Raw genomic sequence first — 27,345 nt, forward strand, 5'->3', positions numbered from 1 at the left:
AGATATTCTACTCTTGGAAATCTCAAGAAAGTCTTGTTTTTGTTTGTTGGGGCGTAGAACCACTGCGTCCATTGAGTTGAACTTCTGTGGTAAAGAAAATCTTAGTAAACTTAATTATTTGATTCTTTTTTTTAAAGAAAAAATATCATATATTTTTCTAAGTATGCTTCATATATTACTTTACGTACAAACATAATCAAACATTCGAAACATCGAATCTCAGGTATGGATTTATTTATGTTTAACTTTAAAACTTTTCTTCGCATTCTAGTCAAGTCTACATTTTTTTCTGGTCTGGCATGACTGAGAATACACATAATATTTCGTTAAAATTATTCCGAGTTATTGTTGAGTAATAACCGCTGAAACGCGGTTACCATCGGCATATATAATTAGAATTACAGTTTGCGTCGTATTTTGCCTAAATTTTATAAAACTAGAGGAGAAGCATTTAGGTTTAATCAGTTTTTGATAAATTCTATGTGTTTCTTCTCGTATCTTCTTCTCCTGAAACACAAACAATCTTAAAAAAATTTAAATTTGAGAGAGACACAAAAACGGTTCTATGTGGCTTTAAGATTGGCACTAGATGATTCCTTTTACACTGAGTGATAGGTTCTACAAGACTAAGTTTATTTTATTAATTATGATTTCTATTTGAATGGTACATCGTAATAGTATGACTCTAGGAAATAGTCACATAGCATATACAGTAGGTATTGTTAAGGTAGATTCAATTGATACTAGGACAAAATAGCATTCAGTTTTTACATCAGCAAACTTTTCAACTAAATAATGTTTAAGTCCATGTACTTGATCTCTTCGTTCTGTATTTCAATAGAAATGGAACACAAACTAAATACGTGCAAATGCATTTTGATTTTCGTTCGTTAGGAATGTATATTAAAGTATTTGTGATATTTGCAATTTTTATATATTAAAATGGTGCCATGGGTTTTTGGATTTCCGTTTATGATCTATATAAACTAAAAGTCGAAAACTCATAGCAACATAACCTCCATCACGGTTGATTCCTATATATTAAAATATTTGTGATATATCTTATGAGCCGACATCATTAACGCCTGGGAATAGAAGCGCCCTCTGGGCTATAGCAACGCCTCTCTCAAAAAGGGACGACTAAGAAGCTCAAATTTTACGACGACAGGGCTGCGGACAAAACATATGCAACTATTTCGATTTTCCCTGCAAAATGACAAACTTTGGTAAGCTAGATTTCAGTTATTTATGGACCGATTTGAATGAAATTTTCATAGAATATCAGATACAACTTGAATTTTGACATATATTTTTGAGTGATTTTTCCAAACACGAGTTTAAAAGTAGTAACGGTTTGACTAAAATCAATATTTTGAAGAAGCTTCCAGCTATCGCCAATCAGTTTGCTTTCCTCCATCATTAAATTTTTTGAAAATGTAATTTTGAACAGAATGATGGTTTACATCAACAAAAATTCATTTTTTGCCAATGAATAGCTCCGGATTTCGCCATGGACATTCGACCACTCGTCAATTTTGAAGTGTAACAAATTTGATTTGTTCTAACAAATCTGAAGGCTATTCTACTGGTCTTGCTCTTCTAGACATAGAAAAAGCATTCGACAGTGTTTGGCATAAAGGTTTGACTGTAAAATTAAAACACTTTAATTTTCCAACATACATTGTTAGAATAATTCAAAGTTATCTGTCAAATCGTACACTTCATGTTAATTATCAGAACTCCAGATCTGAAAGATTTTCTGTAAGAGCTTGTGTTCCTCAAGGCAGAATTTTGGGACCAACATTATACAATATTTTCACATCTGACTTATCTGAGTTACCTCGAGGATGTCAAAAATTCTTGTTTGCGGATGACACAGACCTCTCCGCCAAAGGACGAAGTCTGCGTGTCATCTGTAGTGGATTGCAGATATTTTTTCTTCATACTTGCAAATATGGAAGATTTCTCCAAATGCTTCCAAAACTCATCTTACAATTTTCCTACATAAACCAAAAGCCGTTAATTTGAAACCTTCCAGTAGACATGTTGTCACGATTAGAGGGGTTCCAATAAATTGGTCAAATGAAGTTAAGTCTAGGGCTCATGCTAGATAGAAATTAAACTTCCAGAAATCACATTCAGGCATTCAAGCCAAATGAAACAAATATGTAAAATTCGGATCAAAATCAACACAACAAAAACAAAACAAAGTTCTTCAAGTGATTTCAATATAATTTTGTGGTGACAAAAATATGGAAAACAGGTTGAATCCAAACGTGGTATACTGAGCGATAAATTAAGATTTTTTTCAGTGGCAGTGCTTTTTCATCAAACCTTAACTCTCAGCAAACGTATTTCACCAACGCTGTTAAATTATTTAAATTGTGAATCGTGACCAACGAGAACATCAGACTGTAACGTTTGCATCGTTACTCGAGAAACGAATCTTAATGCGAAACAAGTACATGTGCACCCAGTCAGCAAACAAGTTTGCGCTAAGCGACGACGACGATGACAGTTCATCGAAAGCCATAATTACATGCTCATATCAGTTACAGGCGATCACTTGCTTACGCCGTGGAGTTTGCGATCGAATCTCCTCCTCGAGTGAGACGCATTTGCGCTGCCCGATGTTATCAGATAGCGTCAGCTGGGCTAATTGAGTTACTGTGTGAAGGCTCTCTTTCTCGTCTCTGCGGCAAGTCGTGCTTACTCTGGGATCCCCAGTCTAGATTGTATCAGTAGGTACAGCGCAATGATTGTCACAATGTGGCAGCAAAAAGTGACTGAGAACGCAACGTATCATGAATGATTTTCCCATTAAAACTACTCTGAATTGTTGTTCAGATTTTAAGAAGTTGTTCCAGAGGACAAGGAGTTTTTGGTATTGCAATGCCTCTTGCTTAAACAATGGAATTTTTCAAAGTTTCGAGTACATTGTCAATATCAAATTTTGTTTGCAAAGCAATGCTATCAAGGTTATTATCAATGTATGTTTCATATGTAGTCTAATCGGTTCGAACATAATTGAAAGTGGAGCTGATAGGATTGAGAATTGCTTCATGTGATATTTGAAATGTAATAGAGACATGATCAGAATCAAAATCGGCTTGAGTAACCAGTTGTCTACAAAAGTAACTAGAGTCAGTTAAGACCAAATCAATCGTAGAAGGGTTTCTAGAAGAGTAAAACATTTAGGGCTATCAGGGTATTGGATTGAGATATATCCTGAAGAGAATTATTTCATGAGAAATGTTTACCAATGAGAAAAAAAAATTAACACAGGGTAGCCACCAAATTTCCATTTTCAAATTCCCGCTTTTTCCCGGTTTTCCCGGTAAAGCTTTCAAAATTTTCCCGGTTTTGACCCCTTAATGCCCAGGGATGGTCCGTTTATTTTCAATCGAATGGTGCTCAAATGCGGTTTTCACTACGATAGATGGGATGAATTATACTTCCTGCGAGTGGGCTCTTCAAACTGGAAGGTCTGAACATGTTTTTCATAAGACATAAGTGTTCCCTAGTCACATTTTTTACATCTTTTTCAACATAACTAGTCATTTTTAGACTCCAGGTAACGGTCCAAAGCAAGAATACGCATGGGGCGAAAGCCAGAAACTGGTTCCTGGAGTACTTTCCGTGTAGGATCCGAGGCTAAGGAACAAATGTTAATTTGACCCGAAGCAACAATGCGGCTACTTGAACGTCATGATATCATTTCAGAAACCCAGTGCTAGACATCAACTCTCAATATTGTCTATTTTACCATATGGCCAATACTGAGTTGAAGGGTCACTTCCGGTGAACCACATGGATACAAGCCCAAAACTAGACATGCGACTGCCCACACATCATGAAATAACTTTAGCGTTACTATAAGAAAATACCTTATGCGTGTATTGATACTTCGGCCAGATTACTAGATAATGAGCAGAATCTGTGTTGACTTACGGTGAACCAGGAGACAAATTTGTAAAACCAGACATGCGACTTTTTTCTTCATAAGAGTTCCCTAATGTAGAAAAGTTTAAGTGAAGATGAAAGAAAACCACGGTTGTAAAATGGTGAGTCGACAACCAGGAAGGAGCGGTCTAACGATGACAAAGACCGCCAGCTAACGGTTGCGTACTTAGCTGGTAGTGCATCCTGGGCACTGTTGTCCTTCTGACATCAACTAGAGTGAGGGGGTGCGTCCCGAGCGTCTGTTCACCAGGAAGTGCGGCTCAAACAGTGTCTGTTCTGGTATTCAGGGGCTGAGTAAGAAATGTTGTATCACGTCAACTAACCTAAGGTGGCAGCCCCATCAACGTGATGTAGGTAGCGCACCCCGGTAAGGTAGCATACCGAATTTCTCACCTACCACGAAAATTGGAGAAAGAAGACATAACGAACGATATTTTCGTCAACCGACCTGGCAACGAAATAATGAATGGAAACTTGGTACCTGGAATGCCAGGACGTTAAATGAACCCGGACGAGTGAGCCGCCATTCAAGAAATGCGGTGGCCTAGATCTGGAGAACGTGAATTCCGGGCGGTTGATTCCATCGCTAACACTAGGTTCAAATATAACATCTACCACAGCGGCGGCGATGAGGCAGAACATGGAGTCGGTTTCATAGTGATCGGGAAGCAGATGAAACGCGTTATGAAGTGGAAACCGATTAGCGAGCGAATCTGTGTACTGAGGATACGGGGCAAATTCTTCAACCACAGCCTGATCAACATCTATGCACCGACGAACGACAAACCTGACGACGTGAAGGACGCGTTCTATGGAGGCCTTGATAAGGCCTATGGAGAGTGCCCAATACACGACGTGAAAATCGTCATCGGAGATGCGAACGCGCAGGTCGGAAGAGAGGACTTTTCCGTCCGATCATCGGTAAGAAGAGTCTTCACTCCGTTACCAATGACAACGGCCTACGACTAGTGGCTTTCGCTGCTGCCAGGGGGATGGCCATCAGCAGCACCTACTTTGCACGCAAAGATATTCGGAAGCACACCTGGAGGCATCCAAATGGTGATATTTGCAACCAGATAAACCATATTCTGGTGGATGGCCGACATTTCTCAGATGTCATCGATGTTAGGAGTTTCAGGGGTCCTAACATTGACTTGGATCACTACCTCGTTGTCAGTAAAATTCGAGCGCGGTTATCAACTGTAGCGAATTTAAGACCACAGCAAACAATCCAGCGCTTCTCAGCAGACGGTATTACAGCTGAATACCACCAAAAGCTGGACGAACGGATAAGTGAGGTCAATGTGAGCGAAAACCTCAACAATCTATGGGATGCAATTCATGGAGTGGTGAGTGAAACAGCGCGAGAAGTGCTGGTACTGGTCGAAGACGCCCCAGAAGCGGATGGTTCGACGAGGAGTGCCAGAGGGTGACGGATGAAAACAACGTGGCCAGACGTCGGATGTTAGTGTCTGGTACCAGGCTGAACCGGGAGCGGTACATGGAAGCAAAATCAGCCGAAAAGCGAATCCATCGCAGGAAGAAAAAAGAGTTTGATGAGAACGTGATAGCCGAGGCGCAAAACTGTATGGAACAGAACGACATGCGACGATTCTATGAAACTGTCAATGGAGTGCGGAAATAGTCAGCGCCGTCTCCCGTCATTTGCAACGACCATGAAGGTAATTTGCTGACAGATAAAACGATGGTGGCTGCTGTGGTAATAGAAGTAAAATATAATAGAATAAATTAAAAAGACTGAAAGCTCATCGATGTTAGTTTATAGAAGTGCCCAATGTTAGTCATCAATGTGTGGGAAAAAGTTTCATTTTCATCACCAACACATTGAAAAAACGACGTCGATGATTGAATACTCATACATTGCATAAAACTAACCGACAGTTCGGGAATCGGGCAGTTGATCGACAGATGTTCAACGGAGTAGTAGCAGCAGCAGTGAGTCTGATGTCCGACGGATCAGTAAGCAAGTGGCATCGCCCTCTGTCCATCGGCATCGGTGAAAAAAGAAGTTTGCTCCGACGCAAGGTAAACGAACCTTGTCGATCGGAGGTTTGAATCGGGCCGTATTGAGTTCTGGAAAGAGCACTTTGAAACGTTACTGAATGGAGGGAACGATAGAGCATCGGAGAACAGAATGAACATCGACAACGACGGTCAGGCTCCATCTCCATCTCTAGATGAGGTTAAGAAGACGATTAAAGAGCTGGAAGACAACAAGGCTGCTGGGAAGGATGAGCTCCCGGCCGAACTTCTGAAGCACGGTATTTAGTGAGCAGCTGCATAGAATATTTCACCATATACTACTAAGGATATGGGAGGAAGAAGAACTGCCTGCTAGCTGGATGGATGGCCTCATTTCCCCTCTCTTCAAAAAAGGGCATAGATTGGAGTGCGCCAATTGCCGAGGAATAACGCTCCACAATTCGACGTACAAAATAATGTCACGTATTCTGTTCAACAGTTTGAGACCGCTTGGAGAGTCCTTCGTCGGCGAATACCAAGCTGGTTTTCGTGAGGGCCGATCGACGTCGGATCAAATGTTTACCCTGCGACAGATCCTCGATAAATTCCGGGAGTACAACTTGCAGACTCATCTGTTCATTGATTTCAAGGCGGCGTACGATTCAGTTAAAAGAAACGAGTTGTGGGAAATAATGATGGAACATGGTTTTCCGACGAAGCTGAATAGACTGATTCGTGCAACGTTGAAAGGATCGAAATCAAGTATACGGGTTGCAGATGAGATTTCAACATCCTTCATAACCTTAGACGGATTGAAGCAGGGCGATGCACTTTCAAACCTATTGTTCAACATAGCAGAAAATGATCAAGTTTGGTGATTTGGATCTTGACTCTTCTTCTTTCTGGCGTTACGTCCCAACTGGGACAAAGCCTGCTTTTCAGCTTAGAGTTCTTGTGAGCACTTCCACAGTTATTAACTGAGAGCTTACTTTGCCGATTGACCATTTTTGCATGGGTATATCGTGTGGCAGTTACGAAGATACTCTATGCCCTGGAAATCGAGAAAATTTCCTTTACGAAAAGATCCTCGACCAGCGGGATTCGAACTCATGACCCTCAGCATGGTCATGCTGAATAGCTGCGCGTTTACCGCTACGGCTATCTGGGCCCCCCAATCTTGACTCCTAGAGCTCTAATAAGGCTGAAAGTTTTACCACAACTAGGAAATAACTAGAATTTGTGCAGTAAAAAATGCACAGCTTTTTGATCACCCACTCTAAAGTTATGGCAAATGCCCCGTTGTGTAAAAATTGCTAAATTTCTCATTTTGAACTATTTTTGAAACGAAAGTATAAAGAGCAATATACACTTTGGCAAAAATGTTTGATTTAACAAGAGAAACAAGTATGTAAAACAAAATGTGTCTGTAATTCATACTTTTCAATATATTTCAAAACCATTTTGACCATATTGACATTTCTTTCATTTGCGATAATATCAAAGTGTGTGTTAAAATTGGTGTGAGTTTTTTCACTGCACAAATTATTTCCTAGTGGCGGTAGAAATTTCAGATCAATCGGAGCTTTAGGAGTCAAGATCCAAGTTTCCAAACTTGGCCATTTTGTATGCAGAACGGCAAAAAGATCTTATCCTGTGCATTGGCGTAGTTAGGAAATTTTTCTGGAGGGGGGCTAGGGGGGGGCCTAGAAAATTTCATAGTTTCATGTTATGTTTTAGTTTCATAGTTTTATAGCAGTGATCCTCAGCCCTGTTTTTTTTTCAACCATTATCATTCCTGATGGAGGATTGTTTTCGTAATAGTTTTGTTTGATGTTCTTCATAACTTTGAGAGTAGAACAGTTTCCCGAAAAAAAATTTGCGGAACTTTTCAGATTTAAGAGATACATACATCACGTCGTGCCCGCGCACCGCACTTTGGTGACCACGGATTTATAGCATCCATAGCAAAATTTCATAGTTTTAACAGATTTGTATTGATTTTAATTATTTGTTATTCTGTCTCATTTCACGGCACATTAGTGATGTTTGTAAATTTCAATGTTCGCTACTAAAAAGATTCATTTGTTTTTGTAATCCAGTCAAAATTTCTTAAATAATTTTAACAAAAAGTCACAAAAAATGTCCTTTGTTATTCTTCCACGATTTTTTTGAAATTCAAACATGTGTTTTGAAGAGATTCCTCTGAAAATTCCTACGGGATTTTCTTCAGGAATTATTTTTTGTAATTTTCAGTGTTTTCACCAAGAACTCCTTTACCAGTTTTCACTGATTTTGTCCTGGGATCCCCACGATTTTCTGATCTTACCAGAAAATGTATCGAATGTGTAATCTCTATCGAATAATTTAAAAAATATATTGAAGAACTATACCAGAAAATGCATTACAAATTATTTTAATTATTTCTCCTGGAAGGTTCTCTACGTACTTATTACGTATACATTCCAATTTTTCGTTTAAAGTATCCTCTGGTTGTTCATCAATAATTTGATTATGATTTTTTGGAATTATTGAGGATTTCTCCAAAAAAAGCTCTAGGAGTTACACCATAAATGTCTTTAAGATCATAAAGCAAGGATTACTTCCACGGATTCCTAAGAAAGTTTTTTCAGCTTTGCTTTTGAAGTTCGTCCTAAAGTTCCTCTACTAGATTGTTTGAAAAAATCTTAGCAAAAAATATCCAAACTCTTGCAAAAAAACTAAATGACTCTTCCAGGTTTCATCGAAACGAAAGAAATTAAAAATAATTCAATTGTAAAAATACTAATCATGATTTCTCAAAGAAGCTCTCCGCAGATCTATCTGTGTTTTTTCACAAAATATTATTTTAGGATTCCTCTAAAATAAAGGAACAACATCTCGTATTCCTTCAAAACGCTTTCAAAAATATTTTTTATTTGTTTAAAAATGCCTAACTATGAAATGTTTGAAGAAATCTAAAATTCCTATAAAGTTTCTAGCGTTCAACCGTTATTTCAAAACTCTTCCGCGAAATTACTCAAAGATTTCTCGAGTAATTTGTTCAGGGATTTCATGGAGAATCATATCACTGTTTCCCTAAGATTCTTCCAAAAAATTAACCAGAGTATAATCTAAGTATTCTCCGGAGATATTTTTTTCTTCAAACGGCACTCACGATTCTTTTGGGACTCTTTTAAAATATTTTTTTTCACCACATTAACTAAGATTTTGCAATTCATTATTAAACTTCTCAAAAAAATTCTTCATAAGTTCCAAGAAATATTCTTACAAGGTCTAAAAATAACTTTCAGGTTCTAAAAATAACTTCATTTTTTCACGAATGGTAATCTCAGGATTCTTCCATAAAAAATTATCATCTTATTAACTATTTCAGGAATATTTCAATATTTTTAGTGATTGCTTTACATATTCCTATACCAATCGCTGCATATCAGATTTCAAGAACACATAGAACGGGTTGGAAGAAGTTTGTTGGTATTTTTTTGAATAATTCTTCACAAGAATTCGGAAAAAATACTTATTTCCTGTCTTAATACTCAAGAATTAATCCATAGAATTTCTGAAACTTGTTGACAATGTTTCTCACAGAAAAGCTTAAGTGGTACTTGTAGGATTTACTACAAAAAAAATCTTTTTCTTCGTCTTTTATTATTAGAATATTATTGGTGTTAAAACGGATGGAATTTTTACTGAAAATATTTGTAATTAAAATCTTAGATAATATATTGTATGAACATATGAACATATTGATGTAGGTAGGAAAAATAGGATTCCTACCTTTAGAAATTCCAAACAAACTTTTTTGAAAAGTTTAATTTCGATTATTTTGTAGTACTGTAGTGCTGTTTGGAGTACGGAAAATGTTCCATGCGAAGGAAGGTGAAACAAAAAAATGTTGAAGTCGGATAATTAAAACCTCTCTAATAAACGGTGTATCTTTGATAATGCGGGTAACATTGATAGTGAGGGACTCACAACATACTAAACGAAATAACATAATTTATGTTAATCAGTTAAATATGCGAAAGTAAAGAGTATTAGTATGATACTTCATGTCAGGACTATTTTCATTGGAAGCGATAGCATTTGAGTTTTTATATTCTAATATTAAAAATCAATGAGATTTTTGCAGTTTTGAATTCCTTACAAACATTTTGATAAGATTTTAAATAATTCGTTGCACATCCCTGACAGCCCAGTTATAGTAGATCATGAATCCGGTCTCAAATCTCATATCGAACATCATTTTCACAAATTGGGGCCATTTTTGTAATCAAAGTCAGAAATTTCCATATAATGTTATACACCTGAAGTTATGCGACATCCTCACTCGGTTTTTTTCGAAATATTTATGTTTCAAAAATGTTTGATTTATGTTGAATTCAATGTCGAAACGTGAATCATTCCATATATTTTTAGAAATATTAGTTTATACCCATTTATACAGACCTATAAGTGTTTGTTATGCATATTTGAACTTGAATTTTTTTTACAAATTCTGTTATTTTATAAACAAATTGGAACCCACGTTCTCCATTAACATTCTCCAATCAAATTCTAACTGAAATGATGCTGAACAGCAGTTCGGTTGGCGATTTTCATGTGTACACACCCATTATCAAAAAGTTACCACAAAACCGAAAATAAACTTTCAATTATATGAAAAATTATTGATCGATTCAACATGGATCGTCATGCAATCTTTTAACCGCAATCGATAACTGAGATACCAGTACTTGTTTTAAAAATATTAAATAAATATATTTCAAAACTAATGCAGAAATATTCAGATTTTCTTACAAATTTCTTAAAAAGGTCCATCAGAATCTTCTTTGGAAATTATCCTTATAATTTATCTTTCTTTGACTTATGGTTTTCTAGAATTCTGCCAGAAAGCCTCTAAATATTCCGCCCTCGTATCGCACAAAATTCAAACCAAGAATATGGATTCTGCCAATAATTGATAACATTGTTTCTAAGAAGTTTTTTACAGAAGACCAATATATGTATCTATGAATATCTTAATAAATCTTTTCCTTCTTCCCAGTTATTTTGCTACATTTTTTTCTACAGATTACTTTACCCCTATGCTAATTTTGATAGCGAAAGTTCTCCTGGAGGTTTTCAGCAAATTTGCTTTGATGATTCTATGGCTAGAGGCGTTTCAAAAACAATTTTCTTTCCAATTTTTAAACAAACCGGGGATTTAAAGCGAAATTCCTTGAAAAAAAGGTTTTTTATGCAATTTTCGATGTTTTTTGGAAATATTTTTTAAGAACTTTTAATGAACTTCACGGAAAAAAATGTAATATTTTTTCTTTTGAAAAATTATTCAAAGAAATGTCTAATAGAACTTTCAGCGAAATATCTTAGTATTAGATTTAATAGAATCAATGATTTTTGGATGAATGGCGAAGAAAAACTGAACTTTTGAAAGATTAAAAAACTTAAATTTAAAATTTATTAGGTAAATCCGGGAACATTGTCCTGAACCAATTTGCTAATAAAAAGTAGACAAAGAAGGAATGAACGGCTTCCAGGAGGAATTCGCTTTGAAAGTATGAACAAGTCCCACAATTTTAATTGACTAATTTCCAAGAGATTTGCAAAAGTTTGAAGCCAACCTTTAATGTTACTTGAGGAATTTGATTATACTAAAATTCTATAAAAAATATCAAAAAGTTTTTTTTGAAAAATGTTGCTAAAAACCTGTAAAAAAAATTGAATCAACATCAAAGAGAGAATTTATTGCTGGAATAACTAAACTCACACTCTGATTGATTTTGTTACATTGTTTCACACCAGGTTTAAGTTCTACCATTCATCTGAAGACAACTAGGAAATGCTGAAATACCTTGAAAGTTGAGCCTGATTTTTCGTCAAAAATTTCTGCCATGAAATTTTAAATTAGTGATTTTATCTATTTTTTCAAAAATTTTTGGGACATTATACGAGTTGAAATTAATGTATGGATTATTTAAGTGAATTCTCATAAGTAAAATCATCATCGCCGGACATCTCTAGCAGGTTATCCTCCAAAAACATTAGAAAGCAAAATACAGTTGAAAACGAGTTTTGAGAATCAAACTTCGCTGATGCTATGTATGACAAGCGAGGTTTTCTCACTATAGTTGTACAACGTAAAATAACGTAATTAGTGAAGAGATTTTTGTCAATAACAAGTGTTATGGACATTGTGTCCGAAAGTGGTAAATGTTTTTTTTTTTCAATATTTATTATCATCAAAAATTCTGGGGGGGGGTGGGGGGGGGGGGTTTCTGGATGAGTCTGGAGGGGGCCAGGCTCCCCTGGTCCCCCCTGTTCCTACGCCAATGATCCTGTGTAATGTAATAAGTTTGATGATTTGTAAATGTACAGCTTGAAAATATTTGTTCAAAATGTTTTTCCCGGTGGCTGAGGAGACTGAGATTCCTTTCTTTGCGATTTGGATGGAAATCTCGATTCCCCTAATGGAGTTCAAGATCTCCTACCCTAATCCTCCAAGTTCGGAACAACTGATCACGATAGGCGGCACTCTTTGCTTTTTCACTTGAATCAAAAAGGCTGGGCTAGAGACTGCTTCGATTTGCTGTTCGGAAAATTTGTCTAGCGCATCGATATGATTGCTCTTCTTCTTTCTTCTTTTCTGGCGTTACGTCCCCACTGGGACAGAGCCTGCTTCTCAGCTTAGTGTTCTTATGAGCACTTCCACAGTTATAAACTGAGAGCTTACTATGCCAATGACCATTTTTGCATGCGTATATCGTGTGGCAGGTACGAAGATACTCTATGCCCTGGGAAGTCGAGAAAATTTCCAACCCGAAAAGATCCTCGACCGATGGGATTCGAACCCACGACCCTCAGCTTGGTCTTGCTGAATAGTTGCGCTAACAATTCTTTCACTGTCACATTCGCCCAGAGCTCCGACGTGTTTGTGTGAAGAAAAACTTTGGGAAAGTCTATCAAAAATGGGAGAAAACTAAACTGACATTTTGTATGGGCGATTACGCGCCATTTTTCAACAGCCTACTTGATGTCAAGACGGCAAGTTTGCCGGGACCACTTGTTTCGGGTAAACGTCTTTTCTTCCATTTTTGCCATGTTCAGTGACAGTTTTAAATCTCGATTTTTTAGGAGAAAGTTGTGTTTTCAAAGATTCACCCTTCCTTTTTGTTCGTGGTTGCCATTATGTTTAGTGAATAAACGAAAGAAGTTGTGGTTATCGCGAACTGGCTCTTAAAAAAACATTGATCCGCATAATCAATCATGTTGACCCCCTCACTAGACAATCCCACGGGTGCACGTCCCTAACTAACGGCAATCATAATGGTCCCGAAATGATGTTGAAGAGAGGTTGTCTGTGTCTCTGTAGACTCGTTTGTAACATCAAATGCGGAACATCGTGTTCATTGTTCCAGCTTTTGGTGCCATCATACGAGGGCATGATCTGTCGACAGTTTTCAAGCCGTCTGGAACGTGCCAAAAGTGTCGCCGCAAGGCAGAGCTATAAATCGACCACGATGACGACAGTTTTGCGGTGAAAAAGTTCTTCCCATCTCCAGCGTGTGGTATTCTTTTGCCATAGAGTGTTTTTCACCCAGTTCTGCTTTCCGGGAAAGGATAGCAATTATTTTTGCAAGGGGAAAACAACATCACAAAATTGCTCAATTGGGCAAGCAACGAGAATTGCTATCTCTTCCGCTGGATGAATGAAGTTTCTGTTTGAAAATCACGAATAAAGTATAGATTTGGACAGGGGTTGAATTCTGATAAAAAAATGAGAGTATCTCTTTCTTATCGCTCTCTGTAACAATCATGATTTGCAAGACATCATGAGAGTCTATTTATCGTCTTCTGCTACAGCTCTGATTGTATAGGGGCGAAAGCAGTGCATGATAAAATCCATCTAAATAAGCTCCAAACCTGGGGGCACTATTACTATAGGATATTCTGGGATTGTTTATCATATCACACGGTGTCTTTGTGGAGCAACTTTATTACAAAAAAATAGGTAAGTCTGAAATTTCGAACTGAAAACAATTAGACTTTGCTCTTTCATTTGCGACCAAAATCAAAATAATCGGTCGGGGGGTCCAGAACATTTTTTTTAATTTTGTGTGAAGTATTGATGGATATGTGTTTTTGTACCGACACACATTGCGTTGAACATAGATACGGGACAAACTGCAAGATCAAACCATTTGAACACCTTGGCTTGGAAGGTAAAGTTGTTCTTGCTCAAAAGAGCTGTGATAAGCATATATGACATATGATATACGCATAATTGCAAAACTGTCTCAAACGTCATTTTAGTTATTGTCCACGAAAAACCTTGAAAATCGTACTTAAATTGGTCATAATGATGTAAGAAGTTATTAGGAAATATTTTTAATAGGTGAAGATGCTTCGATATCAAACCTAGAATTTTCAAGAGCTTGTTTGTAGATCTTGTTGTCTTGAGAACCTGACAACCTTTTGCGTTGAACATTTTATTGATCAGTCGCCACCAGCGAGTGACCAGTGACTTACCGGTTGTCTGCTTCTCTAGACTTGTGCTTTTGAAAATTCGAGGTGTGGCTTCTATGTATATTCACCCTTAAAACCATTGATAACCGAGTGTGTAGCTCTTTGTTATTAAGCAGATAAATGGACCAAAATAAAAACTGTCACCGCTGGGAGACAGAGGAGGATCTTCTCTTCGTCGTAGCATTGTGAAATAAAGTGTAAATCCATTCGTTTGCTCAGTAATAACAAGCTATGGCTTATAGGACGAGATCATAAATTATGCGAGATTTCTCTTTTTATTCGTAGGGGATGGTACACAAATTATATCACGCTAAATTCCAATTTTTTCGACCCCCTCCCCCTTCCCCCCCCTTGTCACACTTTCTGTATGAGCCCTCCGATAATTTTGTAAGGTTGGTCACGCTTGGCTTAACCCCCTTCCCCCCTTGGAGCGTACGTAATTTGTGCATGACCCCTAGATACAAAAGTGACTTATTCGCCTTTCAAACAACACAATTTCAGTTATTCGAATTAACTAGTAGAGGGCTTCGCATGTGATAAACCTTGTTATAAGGCATGTAATATACTTGCCCCATGGTGCTGAAAAATACGCTAATTTGGATGGTATTTGAGAAGTTTCAAATCTTATATTTTTTATGTTATTTTCTTAATGGCACAGTGCTTATGAAAAGATCAGAAACTAACATCATGATGCTAATTTGCTGGGTTTGGGATTTTTGTACTTGATTGCAGTACCATAACCCCATATTAACCCCTCTACCGGCAGCTTCATTTTTTCAAAATATTCAAATCGCGATAACTTTTTTGTTTCTCAATATTTTTGAAAAATAATTACACAACTTCTCAAAAAACTCTCTTATTTTCAGAATCGGTATCGGTTTTGAGCATTGATCATCTATATTCGGAGATATTCCAAAATTCCTTGGGGGACCGACGCATAGCCATAACTCTCGTAATTACCTCTGGCTACAGATTTTTTCTCATATTCGGTTATTCGCTTTTCAAAGCTAAACTTTGATGAAAGTCTATTGTGAAGAAATTAAACAAATCGGTGTAACTGTTTTTGAGCAATGAGCTTTTATGTTTTTGGTACCACTCTAGCCGTAACGAGATCTTGAAAACTTCTTAAAACATCATATTGAAATTTTAAATGGGAAGTGTCGGTCCACCAAGGAACACCGAAATATTTTTAAAACCAGTTGACCAATGGTCAATACCGACATAGATTCCAAAAGTAGAAGAGTTTTTTGAGAAGTTGTGAAAAAATGGTGGAAAAATATAGAGAAACAAAAAAGTTATCGCGATTCATATATATTTTTGTGCTAAAAAAATGAAGCTGCCGGTAGAGGGGTTAAGCTAAATAATAGCAAACAAACTCATGAATACCTCTTCTGCTAACTGTCGAATTGAATTTCTCTCTTCAGCAAATTTCTTTATTATGGTTCGAAGAATGAGCTTTTATAATGGGATAATAAGTTTGTACTTACATTACAGTACAAGCGTGATTGGAACATACCTCAAAATTCCTTCATAGTAATTTCCGTATAAACCTACATTGTCTTTGGGCCACCTTAAATCACCACCTAGAAAGCTGCGAATTCCACAGAACACTATTTTTATAGTAAGGATAGTAAGGAACATATGTGAGATTGAATTCTCAAACATTTTTTAATTTTGAACCGCCCTTATGTACATAAACACATAGATAGGCAAATTCAAACATATGTGCAAGTCTCTCGAAATCAAACAAAAAAAAAATTACTCTGGACCCCCCGACCGATTATTTTGGTTTTAGCAGCAAATGAGCGCGAGAAACCTAGACTTTATTGTGGAGAAGTTTCAGACTTACCTATTTTTTTGTAATAAACTTGTTCTACGAAACACACCGTGATCAGTGAAGTGAAATACCTACCTCCAATAGTAAATAAGCGGGAACAATGGGATTTACCATAGCTCTCTCTTTGGGGCTGTCTTTCACAGCGTTTATTTATCGAACTTGTTACAGCTTGCGATTCATTATAGATCAGGGATCGATACAGCTGCGATGTTTTCTTTGCTTGATTTGTTTCTGCTTCGAAATTTCTTCGAACGAATTCTGCAGTGCAGGGATGCCAGGTGATTTTTTCCAATGTCTTCCAATTGCATGAAAAAATGTCTTCCAATGTCTTCCACTTAAAACTTTTCAATTATCATGGTATCTTTATAATGTCTGTATTTTTGGGTTAAGGCTTAAGCAAAAATGGAGCAAATGTGAGAACTGAAAAAATCAGTTTTCTGCTTCAAAATCCCCAATTCTGAAAAAATAAATACACACATTTGTTTTACTTCCAAACCAAAACTGCTGTGTATTTTTTTAATTTGTTGATTTTAACGCAGAAAACTGCTTTGAGGATTTTCTTCAAAGAAATCCTCCACTGCTAATTCCTCTAGCATATTGTTTCAAAACCATGCTTGTCAGGCAACAGCTGACCTGTGCATGGTTGGTTTTATTTTTAACCAGATTTCAATTTAATCGGAAGTTACCTTGGTTATGAATAATTATTCTTGAGAATTCATCAGGAGTTCAACCAGAAACTCGTCTAAGAATACTTTTACAGATTGCTACATGAATTCTTAAAAATATATCTGCATTAATTTATTCACGGAATTTTCCAGTGATGTTACACTGATAGGCAAAATAAAGTGCCCACCTCACCAGTTTTTGAATTTCTCTCATTGATTTGGTTCAAATTAAAGTTAGCACACTTAAATCTTTTTTGATATTTTATTTTTGATATTCTTTTAAAGTTGCACTTACGAAAATTTGATAAAAAAAGAGTTTTACTTAAAGAAAAAGAAAATCAATTTGTATTGAAAAAAAAAATAGTGACAAAAAAAAGTGCCCACTTCCTTCTTGAACCCAGAAAAGATGATTTAAGAAAAATAAAAAGCAATTTAATAGTTAATGTGTCCTCCTTTGGCCTTAACGACTTGCTGGAGGCGCTTCGGCATGCTTTTCACCAGGTTTTGTAGGTGTTGTGGTTCTAGTTCTTTCCACGCGCGCTCCAAGGCCTCAAAATAATTATTTTTGTTAGTAACACCAGTTTTGTCAACCCTGGCATCGAGAATCGCCCACAAATTCTCGATGGGGTTGAGGTCTGGGCTTTGTGGAGGCGGTTTAATTCGACAAGACCGGAAGAAAGACTTGGTCTTCTTGGCAGTATGCATCGGGTCGTTGTTCTAGAGAAATATGAATTTCTCTTCAAGGCCCTTCTGGATCAGCGAAACCTCCAGATTTTCCCGCAAGATGTTGATGTAGGAATCTGCCGTCATTATCCCGTCGATTTTCACGAGGCTTCCTACTCCACTCTATGAAAAACTGCACAGATAATATATGAAATATCCCGGAAAATTCCTTTAATTTCATTTCACACTTTAATCGTTGCGCTGTTGTATTTCGTACAACACTGTTGAAAAAACCTCGCTTTTTCCGGAAAACTGCCAATAAATTTCCAGTGGAGCTCCAGATGAACTTTGGAAGATTTTCTGGAAAAACTCTGGATGAAATCCTGGAGAAATTCCCAGATCAATTGTGGAGGAATTCCCTAAGTAATTGTGAAGGATTTCCAAAGGAACTTTGGCGTTAGTCCGGGAGGAAGACTGAAGGAATATTCAGAGAAACTCCAGGGAATTCCTGGAGGAACCCAGGAAGAATTTCTGGAGAAACTACGAAGAAATAACTGGAGGTACTTTTGAAAGTAAGGAATCCGTAGGGATTTCAGATGGAACTCTAAAAGAATTCTAGGAGAAACTCGTAATAAATGCCTGGACGAATTTTGGAGAATTTCTTGGAGAAACTCTGGAGGATTTCCCGAGGAATTACTGGGGGGTTTCTTGATGTCTCAACTCCGATTAAATTTATGGAGGAACTATGGCGAAAATTTTTCTCCTGAGATTTCTTCTCCTCCAGAATTTTTTCCCGGGATTGCGTCCGGAAATTCCTCCGGAGAATTCATCCAGGAATTCGTCCGAGGATATCATCTGATGATTTGCTTTAGAAAATCCTGAAAGATATCCTCCGGGGATTTTCTCCAGAAATACCTCAGGGATCTCAAATAGCAATTTCTCTGGAGATTTACTCTAGAAATAAATCCCCGGACGACCTCAAGGGGATTCTCTCTATAAATAAATCCAGTATAACCTCCGAAGTTCCTCCAAAGCTCCACCGGGAAGTACTTTGGATTTCATCATAGCTCCTTTAGGAATTGTTCTCAGTTCTTTCAAAAATTCCTCTAGGATTTTTTTCCGGAGTTCCCCCATGAATTCCTTTGCGAGTTCTCCAGCAACTCTTCCGAAGTTCCTTTAGCAATTCCTCCGGAGTTCATCCTGGAGCTTCTGGAGGAACTATGAAGCAATTCTTGGAGCAATTCCGAGGAAATTGCTTGACGAACTCCGGAGAAATTCCTGGAGAAACTAAGGTATTCTAAGCGATTCCCACTGTTGGGAAGGAACAGCGGAGGAACATTCCAGGATTTGTGGAGGAACTTTCAAGGAATTGCTGGAAGAACTCCAAAGGAATTTCTGGAAAAAATCTAGAAGAATTTTCTGTAGAAATCCGGAGGACGTTTCGAGGAATTGCTGGACGAAATCCAGAAGAATTGCCAGAAAAAATCCGAAATAATTTCTTGAAGGACTTGAAAAACACTGGAAGGAGCTCTGGATGAATTTTTGGAGGAAGTCTGGAAAAATTCCCGGAGATTTTTTTTTAGAAATTCCATTTCCGAGGAATCATTATGAAACCCCTAGTCGATGTTCAATTATTCGATATTGAAGCCTGATTTGCTACTGCAAAGGAATCGCTAAAGAAATTTCTCGACGATTCCTTGCAGAAATTTTCTACAGCGACTCCCATTTGAACTGGCAGTTCTTTTCAACTGCGTACTGCGATCAGAAAAAAAGAGAATTGTTGATCGATTCCTTGCAGAAATTTCCCATGCATCAAGATAGGCCGAGAAATTACTTGTCAGCAGCGAATCAGACTTGACACATGAAACTATACAAAAACCCATTATTTCGTGGTTACTATGATGGCCCCCTCTGTTCCATTGCTCGGTATTTCCATAAGTTGGTGGTCTTTTCAGATATCGACTCAGGGAGGTTTGACTCTGAAGACTTCCTGGAGATATAAAAAAACTCAAGGACGAATTATGGAGGAGCTCCAAACGAATCCCCGGAGGAATTCTAGGGAAAAATCTCCGGAGAAATGCCTGGTGGAAATCCCCGAAGGAATTCCTGTAGTAAATGCCCAAAAAAAATCTGATGGTAATCTCCAGAGAATTTTCTGGAGGAATTCTTGAAGTAAATCCCCGAACGAATTGCTATTGAGATTCCACTGAGGAATTCCTGGAGCAAATCCCCGGAATAAATGTTGGGGGATATCCCCGGAGTAATCCTTGAAATCTTCGGAGGAATTCCTGGAGCAAATCTCCAAAGAACTTCCTGGAGGAAATCTTTTGGAATATTCCCTGGAAAAATTGCCGAAACAATTTGTGGAGAAAATCCCCGGAATGAATTACTGGATTAAATACCCATAGGAAACACTGGATGAAATCTCAGGAGAAATTCCTGGTGCAAATCCTCAGATATATTCCTGGAAGAAATCTTCGGATAAATTCTCTGAAAAAGTCTCCAAAGGAATTTCTGTAGAACATCCACGCAGGAACATCTTAATGAGTTTCTAGACGAAATCCCCAGATGAATTCCTGGACGGAATCCTCTGAGGAAATCCCCGGAGCAGTTGATAGAAACATCATTGGAGGAGTTTCTGGAAAAAATACCCAGAGGAATTGTTGGAACAAATTTCCGTAAAAATCCCCAAGGGAATTCCTGGACTAAAACTCCGGAAAAAATCCTGGTGCAAATCCCTAGAGAAATTTCTGGAGAAAATCCTTAAAGGAATTGCTGTAGGAAATCCCCGGGGGAAATTCTTGACAATATGCATGGAGAAAAGTTTCTGAAGGAAAGACATACCCGAAGAGATTCCTGGAGCAAATCCCCAGAGAAATTCCTGCAGCAAATCCCTAGAGGTATTCCTGCAGCAAACTCCTGGATGAATGCCTGAAAGACATCCCCAGAGGACTTTATGTTGGAAATTCTGTTGGAAAAATAGGAGGAACTTCAGTAGAATTTCTGGAAAAGCTCCTGGAGATATCTGTAGGCGGACTTCGTTGTGTAATATTTAAATATATTCCCATAGAAATTCGTGGTGGAATCCTTGGACGAATTCCTAAATTATTTCCCAGAAATGTACCCTGATGTTTTCTAGAGGTGTCCTGTATGAGTTCCTGAAGGATTTTCCGAAGGAATAGCCGGAGGAATCGCTGAAAGAGGAATACATGTTGTTTAAATAACAGCTGCGATGGAATGTTGTTCATGTTTTTACTTACCTCAAATGAGTAGGAACTAGAGCCGGTGGCAGTATCAGCGAGAAAAATCCGAACTGATAAACAAACATGTATCGAACCAGTTTTGGAACAGTTCATATCTTGGTCCAAATCCGACCAAAAATGAACCAGTCAGTTAGCCTGTTCCAAAAAATAGACCAGAAAGCTGATATTAAATAAAATTGGAACAATATTTGCAACAAGTGCAAGCTCCAATTTATAACATAGTTAAAAAATTTGAACCACCGGTGAGGTTGCCCTTGTGTAACCCATTGTTGAAGGAATTCTGAGGAGTTTCAGGAAAACCAGTGAAAAAAATCTTGACAGGTATCCCAAAGTTCCCTGGGATAATTTCAGGAGCAAAAATTAGCAATCTCAGAAAAAAATAAAATAAGAATCTGTTTCCTTTTTATTATGAATTCGTAACAAAATACACGAGAAACACTGAAATAGATTTCAAAAAGTCCTTATAAATTTGATGGAATAAATGTCTTGCATATCTTTGCAAGAGTTCCTAGAAGAAACTCTGGCAAAATCCATGTCAGAATTCTCAGATTAATATTTGAAGGAATCCTTGGAGAATTTTCAACGGAATCCGGAGAGGGATCGCTATAGTTTGATTAAGACGTGCAAACATCTTTTAGAAGAGTTTCTGTAATTTCCAACTGTTATGTTCTTTTTCCAAATCCAGAAATTTTTAAAATGCTAATAATTTAAAATTGTCTTCCAAATGTCTTCACAAATTCTTAAAAGTTTTCCAAAAATCTTCCGTCTCCCAAATGTCTTCCACACTACGCAAATGTCTTCCAACCTGGCATCCCTGCTGCAATGCTTAGTCTAAATCAATAATTTCCAGTATCAACAGTTGCTCTGATTTAAAATTCCGGTCTAATTCCATTGCCCACAATCTATGCCATCTTCCAATAGGTGAATACCCTCCATACTCAAAATCACCTTATTCGCTCACGATTCCCTACTTACTGCACAGAGTAATAAACACCAATCTATCACCATAAATTCCGCAATCCATCTATCTCTACCCAGTTTCGGAATCCAGAGCGCACTGGACTACCCCTCACCCTCACCATATCCCTTCGTCTTCGTTGCAGTGTGCAGCACTCGCATTATACCAACTCGCACCGTGAATCGGTAATTAGCTCACTCGCAGGAATATCCAAATCCAAATTCAACCGGCGACAAGCACGTGCATCGAATTAGGGAAACTCGACGGATCCCATTCAGTCCGGTCCCATCGGATCGCGTCGTGTTTCTGGCCGAGGCAAAAACGCACACATGTGCCTCTTGGACTGATTTTGCGTATCGCTGCTTCAGTGCACTATACCGCGACGATTTGTTGATTTGTTCTTACTTGAATGTGCACACAGCCGATTTGCTAAATTGTCAAAACAGAACACGTTTCTCGTGTAGGTGTGGTGTGGAACCTCTTCCGCTAACGCATCGCCCCATTACCATCAGACTTTGCGGCAGGCAGGTGAAATAATGGACAACGGCAGAACTGTGTCAGTGCTATCGCCGGGGAAGGAAACTAGACCAAGTCCAAAGTGAATTTTGAGTGTTTTTTTTTGTTTCTGTTGGAATTAAAAGTGTTGAATTAGGTTGGTTCGAGGAGTACGGGCAACTGCCGTTTATCGAATTTAGAGGATATCGACGATGGAAGTGTGCTGCTTGAAGATGGCATCCAGATGCAGGTGAGTACCGAAGTTGTTTTGGGTTGGGATGTTCTCATATACGTTTAGTGACAAATCAGAACTGTTAATGGGCTCGTTGCATGTTCACGTGGACACACGACATGAGTTTGGGTGCTATAGCTTCCAGACGGTGGTTATCATTCCCTGTAGGTGAAAAATTTATTTGTTTACCAGTCTCGGAAATGTACGAAATGAACTTTTATTTTGAGTAACGCAATCTACTTAACGCCATGTATTTTAACGCATGGACTGAGAAGTAATCTTTGAACCATAATGAGCTATGTTCTGTGCCCAGGTCAAAGGAAATAGTTTGGAAATAACATTCATTCAGCTAACTAGATGTTCTGTATTAGGCAAAACTGTTGGCCAAATTTGATAAAATTAAATTAAATGATTATGTCCCTTTTGATATTAACGATTGAACCGCATTACGCCATGGCCACGAATTCCATCTTCCCGAATTCCGTAAGGGCGCAGCGTTTTATCATTGATTTTTACACCCTCTGACCACAAATGCTGTTCCCCTCGCCTGAAAATTACGTAGCATTACATATTACCCTCCACCCCTACTAGATTTTTTTTTTATCAGCAATATGACTAAAACGAAACATTGAACTTCATAAATTTACAACAAAGTTATATGTTAATTACTCACTGAAACTTCATGAAAACCTGACTAATAATAGTTTGATATAACGTAGCGTTTGAAAGTCATTAAGAAAACAATGCATTTGACATTTTCAGCATTCTAAATACATTATTTAGCGTATGGTTGCAAATAATAAGATTTGATATCTATAGGGTGTTTGTTCTAACATTCATGTAGATACATGCGGAAAATAAATAAATAAAGTTCTTAATTTGTCTTACAAACAACAAATAACAACGCTCTCGGGCTAGGCATTGGATATAACTGGAAAGCGTTGTGTTTGGATGGGCACCTAGTTCTTACGAAAGAGGTGCACTTTGCGAAAAAGAACCACGTGATTATTGAGCTGAAATCGAATTCAGGTTAACTTCTGCGTCCATGAGTCCTCTCATGGCGTAGGGGTAACGCGCCCTAACTAGAGATCAGGGAGTCGTGAGCTCGATTCTCACTGAGAAGACGTGTAACTTTTTCGCAAAACTTCACATCAATTTGTCCATTTAATCCAATTGCAAAGTATATGTAACGTTTAGTTTTTCGGTAGTTGTCAAACTTCCACTCAGCCGCAAACAACGCATCATAATTAAAAATAAGAACAAAAATATGCGAACATGGGCAGAACAATGTTGAACAAACATCATCCTGTTTAAGTTAAACCAAAGCATTTTTTTTTATTTTCATACAGATTGAACAAAGACAAAATCAAGACCTCCATATTTCTTCCAGGTGACCAAAATTTTATGGCACATAAAGAAATAGAGCAAAATCTAGAATGCCGTGAAAAGTGTCAATCGGTCAAACTTGGGTACCTTTAACGCGGGGATCAAATGCAGTACTAGAAGTGGTACCCAATCTAAACACGAATGAGAAGGACCTATATTGAATTTAGTTTGTAGTACTTTCGTTCTTTTTCGTTTTTATAAAACAATCATACAGATGAAAACTTCAAAAATAGTTGAAAATCTGAGGACTAATAATTTTATAAAGTGGACACCTTGTGCATGCTATATTATTTTAATTTATCAATTAAATCGCCATCAATATTCTGTACATCGTTCAACTAATATTGTACAATGTTATGATAATAAGAAAGCCACCAGCATGATTCAATTTCACACGAATAAAGAACAACGTTCAGAACGGTCCATTTTTGGAGGTTTCAAAATCAATGATTGTTAAAAATTTGCTGCAATATTCGACAATCTATATTTCCTTACATACAAAGGTATCAACCGTGATAATTATATATTTTGAATTTGTTTACCGGCATATCAGTTTATTTTGATCGAAGTAAGAGGGAGCATGGAGAAGAAAGCAGTCAATACTAGATGGATAGGTACCGTAAGGGAACGGCGAGAGAAACTGGATCAGATGTTGAAAAGGGCACACCATATGAAACAGTATTACTTAAAACGTCCTTCCTAGTGGCTAACGTCACCTATGGGAACGGCTTGGCGTGTTTGTAGAATGACACTACCAAGACAGTCCAAGACAGCATCGAGAGCATCACCAATCAGAAGCCTGCTGAAAAATATCTATTTTTTTTCGGAGCACCAATTCTTCAAATATCATAAATCCACAAATTTGTTTAGAGAAAAACATTTCAAATTTAAAGGGAACTAATAAAACTGGAATTTTTAGATTTAAGTACGTACTGGTGGAAGTATTAATATAGTAATAATATGAAAAATAACCTAAACCTTCATAGAGTTGCTTATTTAATCCCCACGTCGCCTTTAAAGCACAAATACTTTAATTTCAGAAGACCTCTCGAACCACAATGGCAATCATCAAAATTGGCAACACTGCTGTAATGAATTGCTGTAAAAATAATATGTTATTCTGAAATTATCGATTGAAATATTTGAAGGAAAATGGTAACAATTTGCTCTAGATCGATAAATATGCGTGCATGAATTTAAAAGTATGAGATTTTTTAGCCAAATGATCATAAAGATTGAAATTTGTACCTAAGGTGAAACAGTCTGGAACCAATTTTTAGATTACACGAAAACTTCAAAGGCACAAATCTTGTAAATAAAGCATTCAACAACAACAACAATGCACTTTTTATTTTGGCTTTGTGCACTACCAGAAAGCTTAAAATAAGAAGATAAGAAACGTTTGCAAACTATTACTTCAGTTTAGTGCCATTGAAAACGTAAGTAGGTGCACAAGTCGGCCATTGTACCGGCCATGTTTGGGCTCCGCGATGTTTCACTTAAAAATACGGTTAAAACCCAAGATTGAGCCCTCTTCTATACAAATATAGTTTCCTTAGTAATCTAAACTAATTGTGAACAAGCTTTTTATTTTATTTTTTTGCTGGGAGTTAAAGGATAGTGTATCAGCAAATTTGGCCATAAATAGATAAATTTAATGTAGTGTTCAAAGAACACACTCGCTCAGATGAATCAGTTCGCAGTTGGTTTGCGTTGGCTGCTTTGCGACAATCATGTTTGTTTTGATCATATCCCTCCATCGCTACGGCTAACCGGTACCAACGTACAAAATATGCTCAGTTTTTTTTTTACATATAAAAATTGATAATCTTGCGTTTGAAACTGATTTGATGCAATAAAACAGCTCACGTAAAATTTATTTCAAACGTATTTGTGTCCAGTTTAATGATCCACACCAAAGAATAGAATATAATTACGAAGAAAATAATATGATTAGGCTATAAGCATGTTAAACTTCATGTTTTCAGTCCCAGTCCCTTAAAAATTAATGGAAAAGGTGATCCCCCCATACAATTTGAAGCAAACTGCATGCATATTATTTGTTTTTTTTTTGCTTTTCTCATTAATACATGAACATTTGCGGGGATCCGGTACCTGTGTTTTAAAGTATTTTGAATCGGAACTCCAATTTTGCTGATGTTTTGTGTAAGAATAATAAAAAGTGACACACCTTCGATTTTTCTTCTAACACATGCACAATGACAGTTGCTAACGAGATTTTCCATAAGAGTGAATGCGATTCGGAATCTCTTTCAGTCACAATTAGTCCACATAAACTGGGGAAGGGTATGACAGGAACATGCTGTCAAACTAGTAACATATTACCTGTACTCTTCTAACGTGGCATTCATTCAGCAACAATAGAGCATTTTTTATTATAATGAAAATTTATTGGCTTTTTTCGGTGAATGCAATACCTATACTCAGAGTTAAAGGGAGTAATGAAAGTAATGAAATGACAAGATGAATAGAATCCCAAGCGAGCGACGAGAGAAATGAATAGAAGTTGAAAATGTGTTTTAACAGAGGGCCCATATGTGTGAACAACACAATCGAAACGACAAATTGTTGCCTAACGTCCTGGTCTTGAACGGCTAGATGTTGTAGTGTTGGTCACTACCTACACTAGACAGGCAAAAATTTGTCGCCTCGACCTGTTAACTATATTGCTCGACGTGTATAACAGTTCTATCGATCGTTGGCATATTTTCGGAGATTGATACGAAAATGACGTTACTTATGGGATTATTCGCACCTAATCTCGCCCAATTTGCCCAAGTGATCCTATTCGAACTGAAGTTAAATTTCTTTGCCAATCGTATTCTACATTTGTAAGGTTTAATCACCGCAGGACTTTATTATTATGAAAATTTATTAGCTTTTTTCGGTGAATGCAATTGTTTCAAACTTAAAACAGTCGTTGCAGCTGAAATGCTTATTAATAACCTTGGGATTTATGAAAGCAGTGCTTCTCAGCAGCAGTTAAGGCAGCAAGCAATTCGAATGCTGTCAGTAGTCTCCCGTAGGGCTTATTTAAATGCTTATTGATTACCTGGGAAAGCATTGATTGCAAATAAACTCACCAAAATTTTGAATTAATTATTAATTAATTAATTGAATTAGGTAAATCTGATGAAATGAAGTAGTTCTTGTAACAGTTAAGCTTGAAAAACTATGTTTCTGTCACATAATGAGGGTTTTTTTTCAATATCCTTCTAAAAACGCCAAATATTCACCTTCGGCATTATAACGATAAAATGAAACTGTTTGTGTAATTTCAATTGCCTCTATTTTTTCTAATTTATTTTTTTTTTCACATTGCACTATGGACCAGGGACGCAATCTGGCGATAA

General features: G+C 37.2%; 1 protein-coding gene across 7 annotated transcripts in view; it reads left to right on the forward strand.

Moving 5' to 3' along the window:
- The window catches only part of LOC5579397, a 135,426-nt gene that overhangs the window by 75,454 nt on the left and 32,627 nt on the right, over window positions 1-27,345 (forward strand). For 2 of the 7 annotated variants that reach the window (XM_021840101.1, XM_021840104.1), the window contains one exon: window positions 22,305-22,603. In XM_021840101.1, coding sequence (XP_021695793.1) covers window positions 22,566-22,603 — 38 coding nt within the window. In that variant the 5' untranslated portion in view covers window positions 22,305-22,565. Of the gene's footprint in view, window positions 1-22,279; window positions 22,604-27,345 lie in introns of all 7 variants that reach the window. The other 5 variants (XM_021840103.1, XM_021840105.1, XM_021840102.1 and 2 more) reach the window with 4 other exon arrangements.

This window comes from Aedes aegypti, chromosome 2 (assembly GCF_002204515.2).
Source record: "Aedes aegypti strain LVP_AGWG chromosome 2, AaegL5.0 Primary Assembly, whole genome shotgun sequence".
In the NCBI taxonomy this organism is placed as follows: domain Eukaryota; kingdom Metazoa; phylum Arthropoda; class Insecta; order Diptera; family Culicidae; genus Aedes; species Aedes aegypti.